Source organism: Trichomonas vaginalis, assembly GCF_026262505.1.
Source record: "Trichomonas vaginalis G3 chromosome Unknown ctg_92, whole genome shotgun sequence".
NCBI lineage: Eukaryota > Parabasalia > Trichomonadida > Trichomonadidae > Trichomonas > Trichomonas vaginalis.
In genome coordinates this window covers 1-16,296 of record NW_026529179.1, presented here as the reverse complement: position 1 = coordinate 16,296, position 16,296 = coordinate 1, and the positions used below count along the sequence as shown (strand labels likewise).

The following is a 16,296-nucleotide window of genomic DNA, read 5'->3' as shown; positions in this document are numbered from 1 at the left end:
TGTAAGTAGTAAATCGATCTGCTCTGTCAAAAGTTTTCAATAGTTCTTCAAACAACTTCATGAGGCCTGATGACATATGAGGTTCAAACTTTACAGGTGTTGTTCGACCAGATTTTAACAATTATATAAAGCCTATGACAAATTCTCCTGACGGTTGGAAGATTTGTCTTTCAGTTGTTGGTAGTCGTGTCGAATATTCTGCAACAGAACCTTTAAGCTCCTTACTCGTCATAACTCTCGGGTCATGGTATAGCGTTGTTCTTTTACAGAATACTATGTTATACCATCTTCGTTATGGTTTCCCCACTTCAACATCTCTGTCTTTGACATTGACAATAACACTTTGACTGTTTGTTTGAGTTGGTGAATTTAACTTCACATCTGCCACCGCCATTAAAACCTTTTGAAACACTTACGCTTCTATTTTTCGGAAATGACATTTTACTTAGAATAAAAAGATGGACGTATTCGAGTATCTCTTCGAATTGAAGCAGAACAAAGTTTACACAACAAACAATACAAATACATTGACAGAATAGTTCTTTATACAAACATGGTAAATGTTATAGAATAGCAGTCTTTGCTGAACCAAAATATTTTCATAAAGCAAAGAAAGTTGGTATAACTGAAATGGTGAAAGTTCTTGAAGCAGACAAAATATAACTTCAAAACTTACAGATATTTCTAAAGGAAAGTTTATAATACAATATTATGTCAAAAACTTGGCGTACTGTCAAATATTTGACGGAGAGAAGTCAGTTCAAGAACAACTTACTGACCTGCTGCCAAAATCTGCTCGATGGAAGCTGTCGTTATGCCAATCTGAGGAGCCCCAGCAGGTTTCATCGAACGAATCTTCAAAAGAGCATCTTCCGTGAAAAGTGCTATTGGTTTTGTAAACTTCTTTGCTTTCAATTCATCTGGACCGTCTCTGTCCAGTATATTGTATTTGTACAGTACCAACAGTTGAAATACCACCCATAAAGTCTTCTGAGTCAGCAAATGGAATGCCAAGCCAAAAGTTTTGAACGGTCTCCATTTGTATATTGAGTTTTTTGACCTCCTGTATGAGTCCATACTTTCACATATGGCATAATAGAACTTTGCATTTCAGGGTTAATGGTTGTTGTGAAGTTGTTGTTAAAGTTCATAGCATCTAATGTCAAGTTGTATGACCTCATATCCTCAACTGTAGAATATTCTTCTCTTGGATAATATTTGCCATCTATGTTTATATGATATTTAATACCGGGGTTGTAGAAACAAGAATAGTCATTTATAGTTCGTCTGAACAGTACAAACATAGTATCTGCATGTTTCATTGCAGTTGTTAAAGCAATATCTGTTCTTGCACCTGCGGCTCCTGGATTTTGGTTTCCAACTTCACCTGCAAAGTCTTTGACAGATATTTGGTGTATAGGGAACATAAGTGGAACTGCAATATATTTGGCAGCTAAAGCATTTGAAATATCTGGGTCCAACATATAGACTGCAAGTCTGCTTTCTATTCCTTGCATTCAAATTTTTCGCATGTAAACTTAACTGGGTCCCAAGCAGTTCCAGCAGCATTGAAATAATATGTTTACTTCATTGTTGAAGTTTGAGAAACCAAAGTCTAAGTCAACTTTGTCTTTGCAAAATTCGGCGAATGACGTTTGATTTGTTCCCTTTACGTCTGTAATAGTGAATGGGTCTTGTGTTGGTGCAATGACTAAGTTATTTTTGCTTGGAGTAAGTTCGATAGAAATTTTTCCTGCCCAGTTTGGCAAGTATCTTAAAAACCTGAAGATGAGGAAAGATGACAAAGGACTTAAGTTTCAGTTTTACTTTAGTGGCAGCAGTTCCATCTGAACCAGAAAGGTTAACATAAACTCCTGGAACGTTAGGGTCAAGTCTTCTTATTTTCTTCAATATTTGCATACTGGTCTGTTTGTTCTCTAGCTTGTGGTTGTACTGAGTTTTCTCAAAGCGAACCATTCATAGTTTGCCCATGTTACTGTTTGAAACTAAGTCAGAGTTAGAATATATCTTATATCCCATGAAAACTTCTGAGCATATTGTATCCGACATAGAAAATTCCATTACAACCTTTCTTGTCAGACAACTTGGCAGAAGGTTTTTATTTTAATGTCTTGTTCCACGTATAAGAATGAGTTGTCAATAGAAATAATATAAACCTGTCGCAAGCAATATCTACTGTTGTTGAAGAACCTTCTCCAAACTCACCTACGTTTCCATAAGAAACAGCAGTTGTATATTCGTAAGTTCCAGGAACTATTTCTGACCTTCTAATGGCATTGTCGCATTCGTTATACCATCGGAAACATTTCGTTCATGGCATCCAAAACTGTTGGCGTTATATTCTGAGCGGCGTACATTTCATATGGGTAAAAATATAGAATAGTTGGATTTATGTGTCATAATAGAACCCACTCGGACCAAGCTTTACTTTCTTCCTGACTGAGTTTTTAACTCTTCTTTTTCCTTCATTGCACTACTTTCACTAGATGAAGTTACTTCTTCACTATTTTCACTTTGTTCTACTCTTCTTCTTTGGTGTCGCTTTTGGTAACTTGCCCTCTGCTTCAAGTTGTTGCATCTTTGCCTCATGTTCACCTAGTATGTTGTAAATTTCCATGTCCTTTTTGCCTTTGGGCTCTGGTCGCCCATCTCAGGTAACCTATATCCTAGAAAGATTTTGTCATAGTTTGTATTTGAGTCTTCGCGTATTGTTTGCATGACTCTTTCCTGAGTTTCCGGTTCAAGCTCTTCAAATATAGCTTGTCCATATGGAATATGCTCGTTTCCAAATATATGTTTTTGTAGCCATTCTGGTTTTCTTTCCATGTTACCAATAATATCTTTTGTGAATGGGAAAGCTTTTACCCAATGTTTCAGTCTTGCGTCATTTATTTCTGTAGTTGGTTTTATTTTGTCAAGGAACATGTTTTTCAATACTAACATTTCATTTGGTACTGTCCATTTGAGTTTTCTTAAATATTCATCCATTCTCGGTTCATTGTCTGCAAAGTAAGTTTTTATGACATTTTGCAAACTTTCGTTTGCAAGGTCATGTACAATAGGTTCTCTTCCTTCTCTCTCCCTAACTTTCTTTCTAAACTCTTCACCAAATATACATCTCTATGGTTCTGTGTAGTTCTTTGAGATAAATGTTCTAGAACGTCAGGTGTTATATTTCCATCAGCCATGTTCATTTCATACTGGTTCAAAATATCTGCATCTTTCATATCTTTCAATGGCATTAAAGCCGCGCTGAAAATACCAGCTATATCTGGTTCACCATTCACTTCCATTGCGTCTACAACTTCTTGGAATTGAGGTTGTAAGTTTATGAACCACCTATCCGGATTAGCTTTATGACCCCATCTCATTGTAGTTCCATAGTCTGCAGAAACAAAAGTAGGTTTGTTTCCATATTGGTTAGGTTCTGAATGAACTTTAAACAATGTTTCATTTCTATATGTTTTGGTGAAATTTAACCTTTTATTTTCACCGAGTTCAGCCAAAGATTGAACGTTATATGGTCGTAAGTAAAAAGGATTGTTGTATTTGCGTACATTTTCTTTCAGTACTTCCATTCTATGCTGAATATTTTCATCTGATGTTGGAGTCTTTTGTATGTCGGCGAACATTTTTCGATATTCTTCTACTATGTCAGCCGAATTTTTCTTAGACTCTTGGAAAGATTCCATATTCTCCGCATACTCTTGTTGAGGGTCAAGATTTTTCGGCTGTTCCAAATCTTCATCTAGTTCTGTGAAGTTAGTTTCCAAAGGAGGGACTTGTTTGTTTCCTTCAGGCTCTTCTAGCTGTTGTTGCTGAACTATTTCTTCCATGTCTGGTTGTATCTGAACTTCTTCCTGTGGAGTTTCTTGTACCTCATCTGCTGGCATTTCATATATTCCGAGACCGTTTTTAACAAGTTCCCTATTTAAGTCATCCGCATTCATAACCCTTTCTTCTTTCGTTCCGTCTCTATTTTTTACGCGTTTCATGAAGATAGTTGAATTATCATTTATCTCTGACACCAAATATCTCGGAGTAAATTCAGTCATGTCATTTGGATGATATGCTATTAAATCATATCCCTTAGCGAGCTTGTATTTTCCAGGTTTGAAATTATATCCCATTTGGTGCTGAACCATAAAGCTAAATAGGTTCGGGTCAGTATTTCCTTCCTTGAACTTTCTAATAGCTTCTTTATATCTGTCACTAAAGTCAAGAGTATCTGGGTAACCATAATTTTCCTTAAGCATTTTTAAGAATTCTTGGTTTCCTTGTTCTCTACTTCTTTTATGTCCTTGCTCTGTTTGTGGTTGTTGCTGTGCAGTGTTTTGAACTGTTGGTTGTGGTGCAGTGTTTTGAACTGTTGGTTGTGGTGCAGTGTTTTGAACTGTTGGTTGCTGTGTTGGTTGTTGTTGTGGTGCTGGATTTTGAACTGTTGGTTGTTGTGTTGGTTTTGGTGCATGCCTGTGTCTGTGTCCATGTGACGATGTAAATGTTTTAGGTAGTCCTGGTGCAGGTGCTTCTCTTGGAGGGTTTGGTGGTATATAAGTTCCACCAGCTGGCACATATGTTCCATCTGCAGCATAATGTCCTACCTGACTTTTCGTTTTTAAGAAAGCATTTACTAGGTCTGTTTTGGTCTGTTGTAACTCTTTTTCTTGACTTTCCACAACAGTTGCTCTAACGGCGTCATAGGCACTTTGAACTGCCTGTCTCGTTGCTGCATCTGTTATTTTCGTCATATTTTGTGCTACTTCTCTTAACTCTTTGTCGAAACCTTCAGACTTCAGTTTCTTTCCAGATGAGAAGTCGTTCACTAGTTTCACCTTACTATGAAGAGCTTCGAAGGCGTTCTTAAAGTCAGCATTCATTAAAGCTTCATTTGAACTGTCTTCATCCGCTTGTATTTTTGTCCTTATTGACCCTATAAGTTGGGCTGCTTTAGCGTTGGCTTGGCATCTAACCAGTCATTATTAGCTTTTATATATTCTGCGCTTTTCATTGCCTTTTGCATGGCTGCGTCGTTATTTTTACTTTCTTGTGCTAAGTTTTCATACTGTACGGTTTGGTTTTGCAACTGTAAAGGTTTTTCTGCCTTTACATTTGCTTCAACTTCTTTTTTATACTCATCGCTATCCATATATGTCTTCAGGGCTTTTTGTTTTATTTCTTCATCTTTCAGTACTTTATATTGAGTAGTATGGTTTTTCAAATTTATAACATCTTGTTCCATTTTTGCTACTTCTGCTGCTTTTTCTGACACTTTTTTCGCATATTCCTCTGTACTTAGTTCTTTCAGTTGTTCTTCTTTCTTCTTTTTCTCTACGTTTAACTCATTGAGTTTCTTTGTGTGTCTGTCATATTCTAGTTTCTTTTCGTTTTCACTTATTTGTTTTGTATGTCTATGTTTGACTTTTTGACATCTGTTATTTGATTTTTGAGTGAACTCAAATTCATTTGACTTTGAGGGTTATAAGCTGTTCCGTCTGCAGCTCCACCATAGCCTGCCATTTTCGCTAAAAGTGCGCTCTTAAACCTCCACTCTGTGCACCAATAACTCGGTTTAAAAGCATAGGGTTGCTTGACATTTGTTGCAACATAGTGGGGTCATTCATCATTTGTTGTTGCAACTGTTGTTGTGGTGTCAGTTTTACTATTGGATGTTTCAATGCTCTCTTCCTCTTACGTATATTCTTACGTAGCTTACGTGGCATTTTAAGTGAAGTTAAAAAGCGGTTTTTGACAGATGTTTATATGACACTTTTTGTTCAGCACAAAAAACTACTCGGTCAAAGTGTTGTCAGTTTTGTAAAATAACCGTCCTATCTCATTCTATAAGGGGGGAAAGGCTTCTCAAAGTATACTTCCTTGGAACGCCTGTAACTTTTCCTGTAGCGACGATAGACCCTTGCTTGTCCGGACAAAGTTATACTAAACATCTTCAGGGCTAGAGGGCACGAAGTGCCTGGAGGCCCCACTACCTTTTTTACTTTTGTTTTGAGTGCGTTCAGAGATTTCAAATAAATCTAAATCTAAACTGTATTAAACAGAAATTCATCAAAAGTGACAGCTCCCAATTTTTTGACATTTGTAAATTCTAAATTGAATGAGAAAAATGAAATAATACTAAGCATAATACAATATTCTAGATTTAATTATAATTAGGAAAAAGTTAGTTTTGAGAGTACTTTTCATAGGCATATAGAATGAAATCTTCTGAAAAATAATATCACATAAACTCATATTATTTTCTAATAGATAACTATTTTATATAAAAATCAAATTCAATGATCTTAAAAGCGAAGGATAAACCTCAAAATTTACGAATATAATGAGTGGGAATATAATGCTTATCTATCATAAAACCATATGAAATATCAATTTTTGCTTTACGCCTAATTTTTGACGACAATTAGCAAAAAATGTTAAATGTTAACACTCAGTCCATTTGAATATGAAAAATAAAATTGACTTTGATTAAATGTTTTTATTTATCATGCAATTCTTCTTGCGACCAAAGATTTGAATAAAATTTCAAAAAATAAGATAGCTTAAAAATAATATACGGTAGTGTTTACTAATAGATGAATAGTATATAAATTCTATTAAAATGGATTTGATCCAAAAAAATATAAAACCAAAAATAATTGTTATAATTTAAATGAAGAAGTAATTTAAAACGATTTTATTTATGATCAAATTTTATATATTTTTTTGGATCAAATCCATTTTAATAGAATTTATAAAAAAAAAAAAAAAAAAAAAAAAAAAAGGAAAGTGGGGCTTCCAGGCACTTCGTGCCTTCTAGCCCTGATGTTGATGTTTAGTATAAATGAAGTTTTTATTCGGAGGACTCTTCTTCTTCCTCCATTGCTTCTGGGAAGAAGCCTTCTTCTGGGTCGAAAACATTATATAATGTGTCGCTTTTCACAAATTATATATGTTTTCATGTTTTGTCACTTTTCTGTCACTTTTCAGGTAAAAAACATTTTTATATATATATAAATGAATTTTACAAAACCACCGTTACCGTTCTTTGGAAATAAGAGTAGATGTAAAGATATTATATTGAGAGAACTTAAGAAACTACCGAATGGTCTAACATTTGTAGATTTGTTCGGTGGAAGTTTCTATATATCCCATTTGTGCCATATAATATTTCCAGACTCAAAGATTATATGCAATGACTTCGACAACTATATGAACCGTCTCAAACATATACCAGACACAAACAAAATATTGAAAGAGTTAAAAGAAAAGATACCTATAGGTAAGATGGAACGTATACCATTAGATAAGAAAAATACTGTCAGAGAGGTTTTGAAAAAGGCAGAGTATATTGACTGGGATAGTATATCTGCTAGACTATTATATAGTGGTGCTATAAGAGTTCATGACATTGAAACACTTATGTCAAAAGTTTTATATCTTAACTATACAAATGTTTTCAAAGAGGACATAGATAAATATATTGAGGGTATAGAGTTTGTGAGATGTCATTGGACAGATTTGTATGAAAAATATAAAGACAAGGAAAATGTTTTCTTTATAGTGGACCCGCCGTTCTATAACACATGGGATTTTCAATACCAAGTAGACTGGACTTTGAGAGACTCTTTAGAAACTTTAGACGTTTTACATAACCATCCATGCTTTTACTTTACATCCGATAAAAGTGGTTTGGAAACCGTTATGAGATGGTTAGAGGACATACATGACTATGAGTTTAGATATGACAAGATAGAATATGAGAGAGGTCCTATAAACCGGAGAAAGTGTCATAACAAAGAAATTTTACTAGTAAGTAAATGTGGTTTGAAATAGGACTACTTGTTTTAGGTTTTTTCCATTGTGTCATTTATTTATTTGACGTGGCAGAAAGGTACAGAGAATATGAAGATGAACCAATGCCTGCAAATGTCCAGTATATGTACTCGTAAGAGATATTTTTATCTAATATTAAATGGACGCACAGAACTTAGCAAATGCACAGCAACCCGGACAACCAAACCCAGAGAATATTCCAAATGAAGTTCGAGTACAAACTGCAATGGCAAACTATGGTCAAGTGCCAACAGATGTACAAATGCAAACTGCCATGTCAAATGACGCTGCGTTAGGTTTGCCACCATGGTATGCAAATATGAGATGGAAAGAGTTTTATACAAACCCTGAAGTGGGATATAAACAACTTTATGCAGATGACGCGAACACAGGAGTTGACCCAGAGTATGTTTTCTACCAGAGGAGAAACAGAATGTATGAGCTCCAGTTAAAGAATGCAATGGAACTCAGAAGGAAACGTAAGAGACTAGGCGGACATTAGATTTTTACATATAGTAAAATGGGTTTCTTTGGAAGAATAGGAAACTTCTTTCGAAATGTTGGAAGAGGTATATGGAATGGAATAAAAACCGTAGGAAGAGGAATTTGGAACGGAGTCAAAAATATTGGCAAAAGAGTAGGTCAGTTCGTTGGTATTATACCTAAAGACCCTGAACCAGAAGAACAAGCTCCTGTTATACAACAGCCTGAACCTGCACCACAGTCTAGTTGGCAACCAAATCCAACACCTCAACCGTATTAAAAATTATATTTTTACCGTTCGATAGTAGTTGTATATGAAACTAAGTTCTAAGTAAAACGCATGGTATAATGGAACTATTCTCTTTCTTCCATCTGTAGTAAACCATACTTGAAAGTCTGAAATACTTCCACTCGGTGGTTCATATAGCTTTGTAGGTTTTTCGTAAAAGTCATTTGCCAAGCATAAAAAAGAGTTTTGTGCACCAGAAAATGAAGCATGAACGATAATAGCATCTGAGTCGAAAACATTTTCATATGTTCCATTAGGGTTTTCGACTTCATAAAAGTCTGGGTGTACTGGATATTCTGCAGGCTGATTTAACATCCTCATAAATCTATACCATGCCAAGTTGTTATATTTTGTAGAAATATAAACGTTTTCTCCAAGGTCTTCTATTCTATTGATTTTAACAGTTGCATTTTTCCTGTCATAAATAATATCGAGATGGTACTCTCCCTCGTCAATGTTAAACTGGTTTGCATATTCGAGATAGATATCGTTTATTTTTTCTTGAAAAGCTTGAAGAGTTGTTTCTAAGTTTACAAGCAAATTCACTTGTAAAAGTTTTCCCTGTTCAAATTTCTCATACGTATGTTTTTCTTTGTTATAGTATCGAATTTCAAAAGCGACCGTAAATGGGAAACCATGTATGGCTTCTGAAATGAACTTCATTCTACGAAAGCCAACAGCTTTTGTGACGGATGGGTCTCTTAGCCATCTCAATGGGTAGTCAAAACGATAGCCTTCATGCTTTACGGTCTCTGTCTCAAACTTTTGACCTACGTTAGTAAAAAGTTCATCTAATGGTTTAGTTGTAGCAACTCTTGAATTTTCTTTTTCTATTGAAAGCATATTTTATCTAGAATAAAAATGTCAAATGAAACAGCGTCTATGAGAGAAATACAACACAACCGACAACTCATTATACAAGCTCTAAATAAGAACACAACAAACTTTTCAAACTATTCTAAGATATCTGAGTCATTGAAAGAAGGAAACTTAAAACTGACGATAAACCCATTGACAGACGAGTTTCTGTTTCAAGACAGTAAGAACCATACTGTTTGTATAAATCCAACAAAAGGAACTTTAAACGAGAAGCCTATAGATGAACTTCTTTTGAAAGCAGATGTTGACAACAAAGCTGACAAAGAATATGTCATTGAAAAAGTTCAAGAAGAACATGACAGAGCAGATGCAACATATGCAACAAAAGAGGATGTTGAAAAGAAAGCAGATAAAACATATGTTAACGATGAGTTAGAATGTGTGGCTAGTGCGTTAGTGAAGAAGGCAGATAAGGAATATGTGGATGAAAAAGACAATGAAATTAAAGAAAGGGTTGAATGGTATAATGAACGGACATCGAAGATTTTAAAAACGAAAGCTGATACAGGATGGGTTTCAGGGTGTTTAGACCTTAAAGCCGACAAAGAAACTGTAGATATGTTGGCACAAACGGTTTCAAGTCATACCAGAGGTTTAATGGAAGATGGACAACAGTTGAAAGAGCTTGAGAAAGGTGTTACAGAGTTAAGGAATACAAAAGCAGACTCGACATGGATAAAAGGATATGTAGATGCAACAAAAGAGTATATTTTCACATGGACAGAAGGAACATACCCACAAAAATATCATAGACATAGCATCTCTGACGTAAATGAACTTGAAGAAAAGTTATATAAAAAAGCAGACAAAACAGAGCTTCAAACATTAAAGACAGAAATACTTCAAACATTATATCCTATAGGCTCTATTTATACGTCAATGAACTCTACCAGACCAGAAGTAGTACTTGGTTTTGGAACTTGGACTCAAATAGTCGACAGGTTTTTGTATTGTGCAAACTCTTCAAAGGAAACAGGTGGAAGTAAAACGATTTCAGGTGAAAATTTACCTGCACACAGTCACTACATAGATTTAAGTACATCTCAAGCAGGTTGGCATAAGCATAGATATTGGGATTGGTCAGGAATGACAAAAGGTAAAGGATATGATGTTAAAGACGACGTTAAGTTTGCTATAAATTGTTACTGGAGTGACACTCAGGGAGAAGGAAACCATACACATCGCGTTACAGGATATACGCAAACAACGGGACAAAGTAAAGACTACATGCCACCTTACATGACAGTTTACGCATGGTATAGAATTGCTTAGTCGTCATTTTCAACTTCTTTAGCATATTCGTCAGGAGTTGTCTTATATTTGTTAGGAACTGTCTTTGAAAGTATACCACCTTGAACTTTGACAAGTTTGAAACGAGGTCTGACAATAGTAGTTTTATCTTCTGCTTGCAGTCTGTACATTTTGCCATGTTTGCCTAAAACTTCATAATATTCTCTTGTATACTTTCTTCTATTTTTACGAACACGAATGTGAGTACCTGTCGAGTTCCCATTGTTGTCATAGTCAATAGTATTTTCATATGGGTCGCGTTTAGGTATTTCTATTTTTACTTTGTCACCTTTCTTAAGTTTGAAGCCTGGCATTCTTTCTTGTTTGTCTCTTTTGACTAAACTATTAAATATATAGTCTTTCTCTAAGTCAGGGTTGTTTTTCATTTCTTCGGGGGAGTGGTTTCCCAAACCTTTTTGTTTACGGTTATTGTAAATATTTAAAACTTGTCTCATCTTTGCCATGGAGAAATGTCTATATTTGTCGTCATATGACATTTCATCTACCTCACCACCTTGTGGTTGATTTAAGTCTCTTAAGATTTTTATACAACTGTCAATGACACCAAGAGCAGAATGGTTTTGGTCGACAATGAAATATTGGTTTACATTTTTTGAACGCAGATAGTTTTTAATATCGTCTGATTTGAAAGAACTTTCACAGTCAGATGTCAGTTTTGTTGGATGGTATTTGTCAACGAATATTGTCAAAGCAGTTTTCACATCTAAAATATTTTTGGACCATAATGGTATGGCTTCACAGTATCTTGTGTTTTGACCGACAAATATTAGCCAGTATGGTGGTCCATCTTCTCTATACCTCGGAATGTTTTCCAAGATATCCATAAACCAAGCATTTGGTGTTGAACTAAAGATTTTTATCATGAGTGCTTTCTTTGTCGCTTTAGAAACATAGGGGTCCTTGTTTGGATTCGTCATTTTTTAACCCATAAGAAATGGGTTTATTTGGCGCATTAGCAGGAGTTGCATCCAGATTTTTGCCCGCAGTGGGAACAATAGCCAGAGGTGTATTTGGAGTTGGAAGGAAGATTTTGAGTACATTAGGTATACTTAAAGAGAAAGCACAACCTATTATACAAACTGTACAGAAAGGTTGGGATGTAGCACGAGATGCAGCAAATCTTATTCCAAATCCTGAAACAAGAGGAAAAGTTCAAGGATGGATGGACAATGTAGGAAGACAAGCAGGAAACTATTATAACAAAGCAAATGACTACTATAACCAAGCAGGACACTATATGGACCAAGGTGAAAGATTCTTTAACAGAGGATATAACCATGCACAACAATGGGTAAACAATAACCAACCTCAACCGCCTCAAACGTGGGGAATGTAAAGTTTTTTACTGAGATGAAATGAACAATACAGCATTGAGACAAATGGGTTCAAGATGGATTTGTCGACTTCCAGCAGTTACACAACGTGTTTGTCAAGTTCTTCCTATACCTCAGGAAGTTTTAGACCGACTTAAAAAACAACAACAACCAGTTGAAAACAAACCAAACTAAAATTTTTTACTGAGATGAAATGACCGAAGAAGTTGAAACGGTAGATTTGACACCACAAACAAAAAGTTCAGAACCATTGTCAAAACCTGTCAAAGAACTTACAGATGAAGAGAAAAATTCAATAATAGAAAGTGCCAGGTCTGGAAATACAAACCCTAACTATAAAGTCACTTTTCATAGAAATGGAACGGCTAGTATCTCAAAAAAGAAACAGACTCTCACAAATAAAATATTGAAGTCTGAAGGAGCTTTCGAGACAACAGATGGAAAAGTTTACTTCACTGACCAACAGTTCATTATAGAACATCTCATTGACTTAGAGTCGAAATATTCTAAACTTTACAACAAACACAAAAAGTTGAAAGGAAAACAAAAACAAATGGCATATGATATTTATGAAGATGTTGACGACACAACTGTTCCTGCAAGTGAGGTAAAGTCAGAGGAACCGAAAAGTGACGAAAAACCGATAGAAGAAGGTGAGCCAAAAACTGAAGATAAACCAAGACCAAAGGTTAGTTTTAATACTAAACCAAGTCAACCTTCATTAGCTGGTATGGGTTGGCGTCAAAGGCTTATGGCAGCCGGTGGTTATGTAAAGTAAAGAAAAAAACATTTTTTTATTTTTATAAAAATGCCCCCATATAGAATGGATAGAAAATCTGCTAGAATAAAAGCAGAGTTGCAAAGATATGGTTGGAGAGTTTCGAAGAATTTTAAATATAGGAAGGGAAGACCCATAAAAGTCTATGACAAATTGTCTGGTCTTCGCTACGAAATGGACTTAGAAACAGCACGTGCAAATTATCCAAACAGACTAGAGAGGTTAGAAGAAGAACGTCTTATGGACATGCCTTTCGATGTTAGTGAACCTCAAGTTGAAGGACACGACGGCTTTGCCAGATTCTACTGGAAACATGACGAACAATTGCATCCTTTGAGAAGGAAAAAAGGAAAAGGTGAAGACGCACATGCTCCCATGGAAAGAACAAGATATGCATATGAAAAGTATCGTGAAGTTAGAAGTAAAATTACATCTGGTCGAACCTTTACAGTAAACTTTGACGAAGGAAAGAACAAAGAAGGCTTCATGGGTGTACTTGCTGCAATTCAAGACGGAAATAAGAAAGGATACAATCTCAGACTAACCGTAACAGATTTAGATGGTCATATTTACTATGCACATGGCAATGTCACAACAGCTGCAATGCTTCTTGACGCTTTCAAGACTACAAAGAGAGAACAAATGGTTGACTCCGACTCAGACATTTTGAATGCAATTGAAGGAATTGCAAGTGTCAAGTTCGAATGGTACCAACCTAACCCTCAAGCAGTCAGACAACATGCTGGATACTTCCCGTTCATAAATAAGTCTGACATTGACTTGACAAGGTATGGAATTTACAATTCAATTGAAACAATTGTCAATGAACCTTGCATTCTTACATGTCTCAGGAACTCTGGTCTTGTTACAGATGAGAAGATGAAGTATCTTGAGTCATGTGTGAAGACGAGGTACATGCTCAGAGGTCAATTGGCAAAAATTGCACCGTTGGCAAATGTCAATATCCGAGTCAACATACCTACAGCTAAAGGTTCTTCACATGACGACTATGTTGTTGACAATTACCATGGTTGAAGATTGCAATTGTCCACAACCACTTCATGTTGAACGAAAGTCTTACAAACCCATTGTTCGGAAAAGGCAAGTGCAACATTGTCAGAGCTGTAAACATTCTTTTCGAGAAAGGTTTGTTGGAACCAATTCCAGATGACAAGCTGACAGAAACTTTTGTACCAAAAGACGAAACAAACTTTTCATTGTTAGCAAGACCAAAAGTTGTTCCAGACAAAGTTCTAGTACAAAAGAAGTACACAATTCCACAAGGAGTTGGATTGTTCGGATACCAACCTGAACCAGAAGAACTTCCAATGAGGTTGCAAGAACTTCAAGATGCTATAAACAAACTTCCATTGAGACATCCAATTGACGTCAAATTGTATTGGAGAGCATCTGAGTTAGGTCAGAAGGTTTTATATGAAACAGGTTGCTTTGACGATGTTTATGAGATAACAGGAGAAGTTTCTCAAAAGATAAGAGACTCACTTGAATTTCCACAAACTGGACCAATTGGATGCGATAAGTTCGACTCAGATGAAAAGATATACTATGTCGACCTTAACGCTGCGTACATGAGGTTCGTCCAATATATCCCGACTGGAATTCCAAACGAAGACGGTGAGTTCCCGGGAAGGAACTATACAGTTGGAAAAGTCATACAACAACTCTATGATATTAGGAAAGCTTCAAACCCCAAACTTGCAATGACACTCAAATTGCTTATGAATTCGACATGGGGATATTCCATTAAGAAACCTCAAGCGATGAAGAGTAAACACTATGAGAAGGTCGACAACTTTGTTGAAAGGTTCTCCCCTTTTGTTTTGAAATACGAATTTACTCAAGGTCAAGGTGGCTTAGTAACCACAGTAAAACCTATTGTCGAACATTGGTCCTATCCTCAGTTCGCAAAGGCAGTCCTTGACAACTACAACAAATTTTTCTCAGAGGTTAAATCCAAAGTGAAGGTATACTATGAGAACATTGACGCGCTCATGACGAACGAAGAAGGGTATAACAAACTCATTGAAATGGGTATGGTCGGTGAAAAGATGGGTCAATTCAAATTGGACAAAATTTTCACCGAAGTTCATGTCCTCTCCAAGCGTAAGTACTGGGGTATACTTGAAGACGGCACAGAAATAAAACATTGCATGAAGTAAAAAATTTTTATTCGAATTTGAATTTAAATGTGGGGAATTCTTGGTCTCAAACTCATATATAACCTGTTTGTCTGTATTTTCGTCGACTATGGCACGAGACACAAACATTGACCAAACGGACAAAAAGTGTCATTTCAGATGGTCAAGCAGCCAATCGCATTCGAGCACTTCGAAGAAGCCTTACGTTCCAAGGGAGAGGGTGTCTGGTGCAAGGCAGAGGTCATGAGACTCTACGAGCAGTACATCCTCAATGCCTGGGAGGACAAATCGTCCTTGGATTGGCAATTCTACCAACTCCTCTGGGACGACCTCCTACGCAACTGGGATGACGAAAGAGTCCAATTCAGGGGTCAGGAACTACTTGTCCAAATTCTCATTAATTTAAGCCGCTTAACTAAATAAACACCTAAATTTACTCGGGGTTTCCCCCTAAAATAAAATTTTTTTACTCTTAGAACCACTCGAGGTTCTCCTTACGGTTGTTGAGCTTGTCACCGTCAATGTGTCTGACCCTCGTCTTCTTGTCTGGATTTGGAACCCATTGAATTGCGACAAGCTTGCCCATGGAGATTGAACCGCGATTCCGAAGGTTAAGGTTCAAGTGTCCCAAGTTGTTGAGGACTGGGGTAAGAACCTTGCCGTCTCCTTGTTGCGGATTTTGTATGGGTAGGGTTGGGAAATTTCGTAAGTGTCATCGGCAACAAGGGTTGCCCAAACTTCCTCTTCTTCGTGTTTCTCTTCTTCCTCTTCTTCCTCTTCTTCCTCTTCTTCTCTCTTTGAAATTCCTTCTTCAATTTGGTACTCACGAATTACGGTGTTGGAGTTCTGTCCTTTCCGAGTACCTTCCAGATGGCGTCTATCTCTTCGAAGAAACGGTAGATGAGTCTGGCAAGGTCTCGGTTCTCTCTCGCGTAAATGCGCAAGGTTTCCGTCAAATCGTTCAGGACTTTCTCATTGGAAGCTTGGTTCATGAGGAACTCACTTTAAGTCCCTTCATCTCTTCCATAAGACTACTTTGGAGAGTCTTAACGGTGTTTGTCAGATGAGCTTTCAAATTCAAAATTTGAATTTGAACTGGGCGCTTGTCTGGCAACATTGAAAGGACATCTGCCATTGTGTTCGGCTTCGGTGCTTGTTCGGACATCGAAAAAATGAAGTGGTTTGAGAATGACGGTTTTACTTCAAAAAGCT

At 36.4% G+C, this 16,296-nt stretch overlaps 10 protein-coding genes and 4 pseudogenes across 14 annotated transcripts, besides 3 other annotated features; 8 read left to right on the top strand and 6 right to left on the bottom strand.

Annotated features, from left to right (window-relative positions):
• Nucleotides 1–813: 813 nt before the first annotated feature.
• Nucleotides 814–3,449: a mobile genetic element.
• A 247-nt stretch (nt 3,450–3,696) lies between these two features.
• On the bottom strand, nt 3,697–4,016 carry TVAGG3_1072730 (annotated as a pseudogene). The gene has a single exon. A coding segment is annotated over exon 1 (320 nt).
• A 263-nt stretch (nt 4,017–4,279) lies between these two features.
• Nucleotides 4,280–4,507, bottom strand: TVAGG3_1072720 (protein of unknown function, DUF4106 family; the record flags this gene model as incomplete). The annotated part of the gene is made up of 1 exon (XM_051256426.1): nt 4,280–4,507. The coding sequence occupies one exon, from the start codon at nt 4,505–4,507 to the stop codon at nt 4,280–4,282; it is 228 nt and encodes a 75-aa protein (XP_051076364.1).
• A 1,036-nt stretch (nt 4,508–5,543) lies between these two features.
• Nucleotides 5,544–5,741, bottom strand: TVAGG3_1072710 (protein of unknown function, DUF4106 family; the record flags this gene model as incomplete). Its single annotated transcript, XM_051256425.1, has 1 exon — nt 5,544–5,741. One exon carries the CDS (start codon nt 5,739–5,741, stop codon nt 5,544–5,546), a length of 198 nt encoding a protein of 65 aa, XP_051076363.1.
• A 326-nt stretch (nt 5,742–6,067) lies between these two features.
• Nucleotides 6,068–6,104: a mobile genetic element.
• Nucleotides 6,105–7,990: 1,886 nt separating this feature from the next.
• On the top strand, nt 7,991–8,353 carry TVAGG3_1072690 (uncharacterized protein; the record flags this gene model as incomplete). Its single annotated transcript, XM_051256424.1, has 1 exon — nt 7,991–8,353. The coding sequence occupies one exon, from the start codon at nt 7,991–7,993 to the stop codon at nt 8,351–8,353; it is 363 nt and encodes a 120-aa protein (XP_051076362.1).
• Nucleotides 8,354–8,371: 18 nt separating this feature from the next.
• TVAGG3_1072680 (serine threonine-protein phosphatase family) lies at nt 8,372–8,614 on the top strand (the record flags this gene model as incomplete). Its single annotated transcript, XM_051256423.1, has 1 exon — nt 8,372–8,614. The coding sequence occupies one exon, from the start codon at nt 8,372–8,374 to the stop codon at nt 8,612–8,614; it is 243 nt and encodes an 80-aa protein (XP_051076361.1).
• A 3-nt stretch (nt 8,615–8,617) lies between these two features.
• Nucleotides 8,618–9,466, bottom strand: TVAGG3_1072670 (uncharacterized protein; the record flags this gene model as incomplete). Its single annotated transcript, XM_001289523.2, has 1 exon — nt 8,618–9,466. One exon carries the CDS (start codon nt 9,464–9,466, stop codon nt 8,618–8,620), a length of 849 nt encoding a protein of 282 aa, XP_001289524.2.
• A 138-nt stretch (nt 9,467–9,604) lies between these two features.
• Nucleotides 9,605–15,111: a mobile genetic element.
• Nucleotides 10,771–11,637, bottom strand: TVAGG3_1072660 (uncharacterized protein; the record flags this gene model as incomplete). Its single annotated transcript, XM_051256422.1, has 1 exon — nt 10,771–11,637. The coding sequence occupies one exon, from the start codon at nt 11,635–11,637 to the stop codon at nt 10,771–10,773; it is 867 nt and encodes a 288-aa protein (XP_051076360.1).
• On the top strand, nt 11,748–12,149 carry TVAGG3_1072650 (uncharacterized protein; the record flags this gene model as incomplete). Its single annotated transcript, XM_051256421.1, has 1 exon — nt 11,748–12,149. One exon carries the CDS (start codon nt 11,748–11,750, stop codon nt 12,147–12,149), a length of 402 nt encoding a protein of 133 aa, XP_051076359.1.
• Nucleotides 12,169–12,321, top strand: TVAGG3_1072640 (uncharacterized protein; the record flags this gene model as incomplete). The annotated part of the gene is made up of 1 exon (XM_051256420.1): nt 12,169–12,321. The coding sequence occupies one exon, from the start codon at nt 12,169–12,171 to the stop codon at nt 12,319–12,321; it is 153 nt and encodes a 50-aa protein (XP_051076358.1).
• On the top strand, nt 12,341–12,925 carry TVAGG3_1072630 (phage tail repeat-like family; the record flags this gene model as incomplete). Its single annotated transcript, XM_051256419.1, has 1 exon — nt 12,341–12,925. The coding sequence occupies one exon, from the start codon at nt 12,341–12,343 to the stop codon at nt 12,923–12,925; it is 585 nt and encodes a 194-aa protein (XP_051076357.1).
• On the top strand, nt 12,971–13,713 carry TVAGG3_1072620 (annotated as a pseudogene). The gene has a single exon. A coding segment is annotated over exon 1 (743 nt).
• TVAGG3_1072610 lies at nt 13,733–14,904 on the top strand (annotated as a pseudogene). The gene has a single exon. A coding segment is annotated over exon 1 (1,172 nt).
• Nucleotides 15,112–15,243: 132 nt separating the features above from the next.
• Nucleotides 15,244–15,507, top strand: TVAGG3_1072590 (uncharacterized protein; the record flags this gene model as incomplete). Its single annotated transcript, XM_051256418.1, has 1 exon — nt 15,244–15,507. The coding sequence occupies one exon, from the start codon at nt 15,244–15,246 to the stop codon at nt 15,505–15,507; it is 264 nt and encodes an 87-aa protein (XP_051076356.1).
• A 49-nt stretch (nt 15,508–15,556) lies between these two features.
• Nucleotides 15,557–16,249, bottom strand: TVAGG3_1072580 (annotated as a pseudogene). The gene has a single exon. A coding segment is annotated over exon 1 (693 nt).
• Between the last annotated feature and the right edge of the window lie 47 nt (nt 16,250–16,296).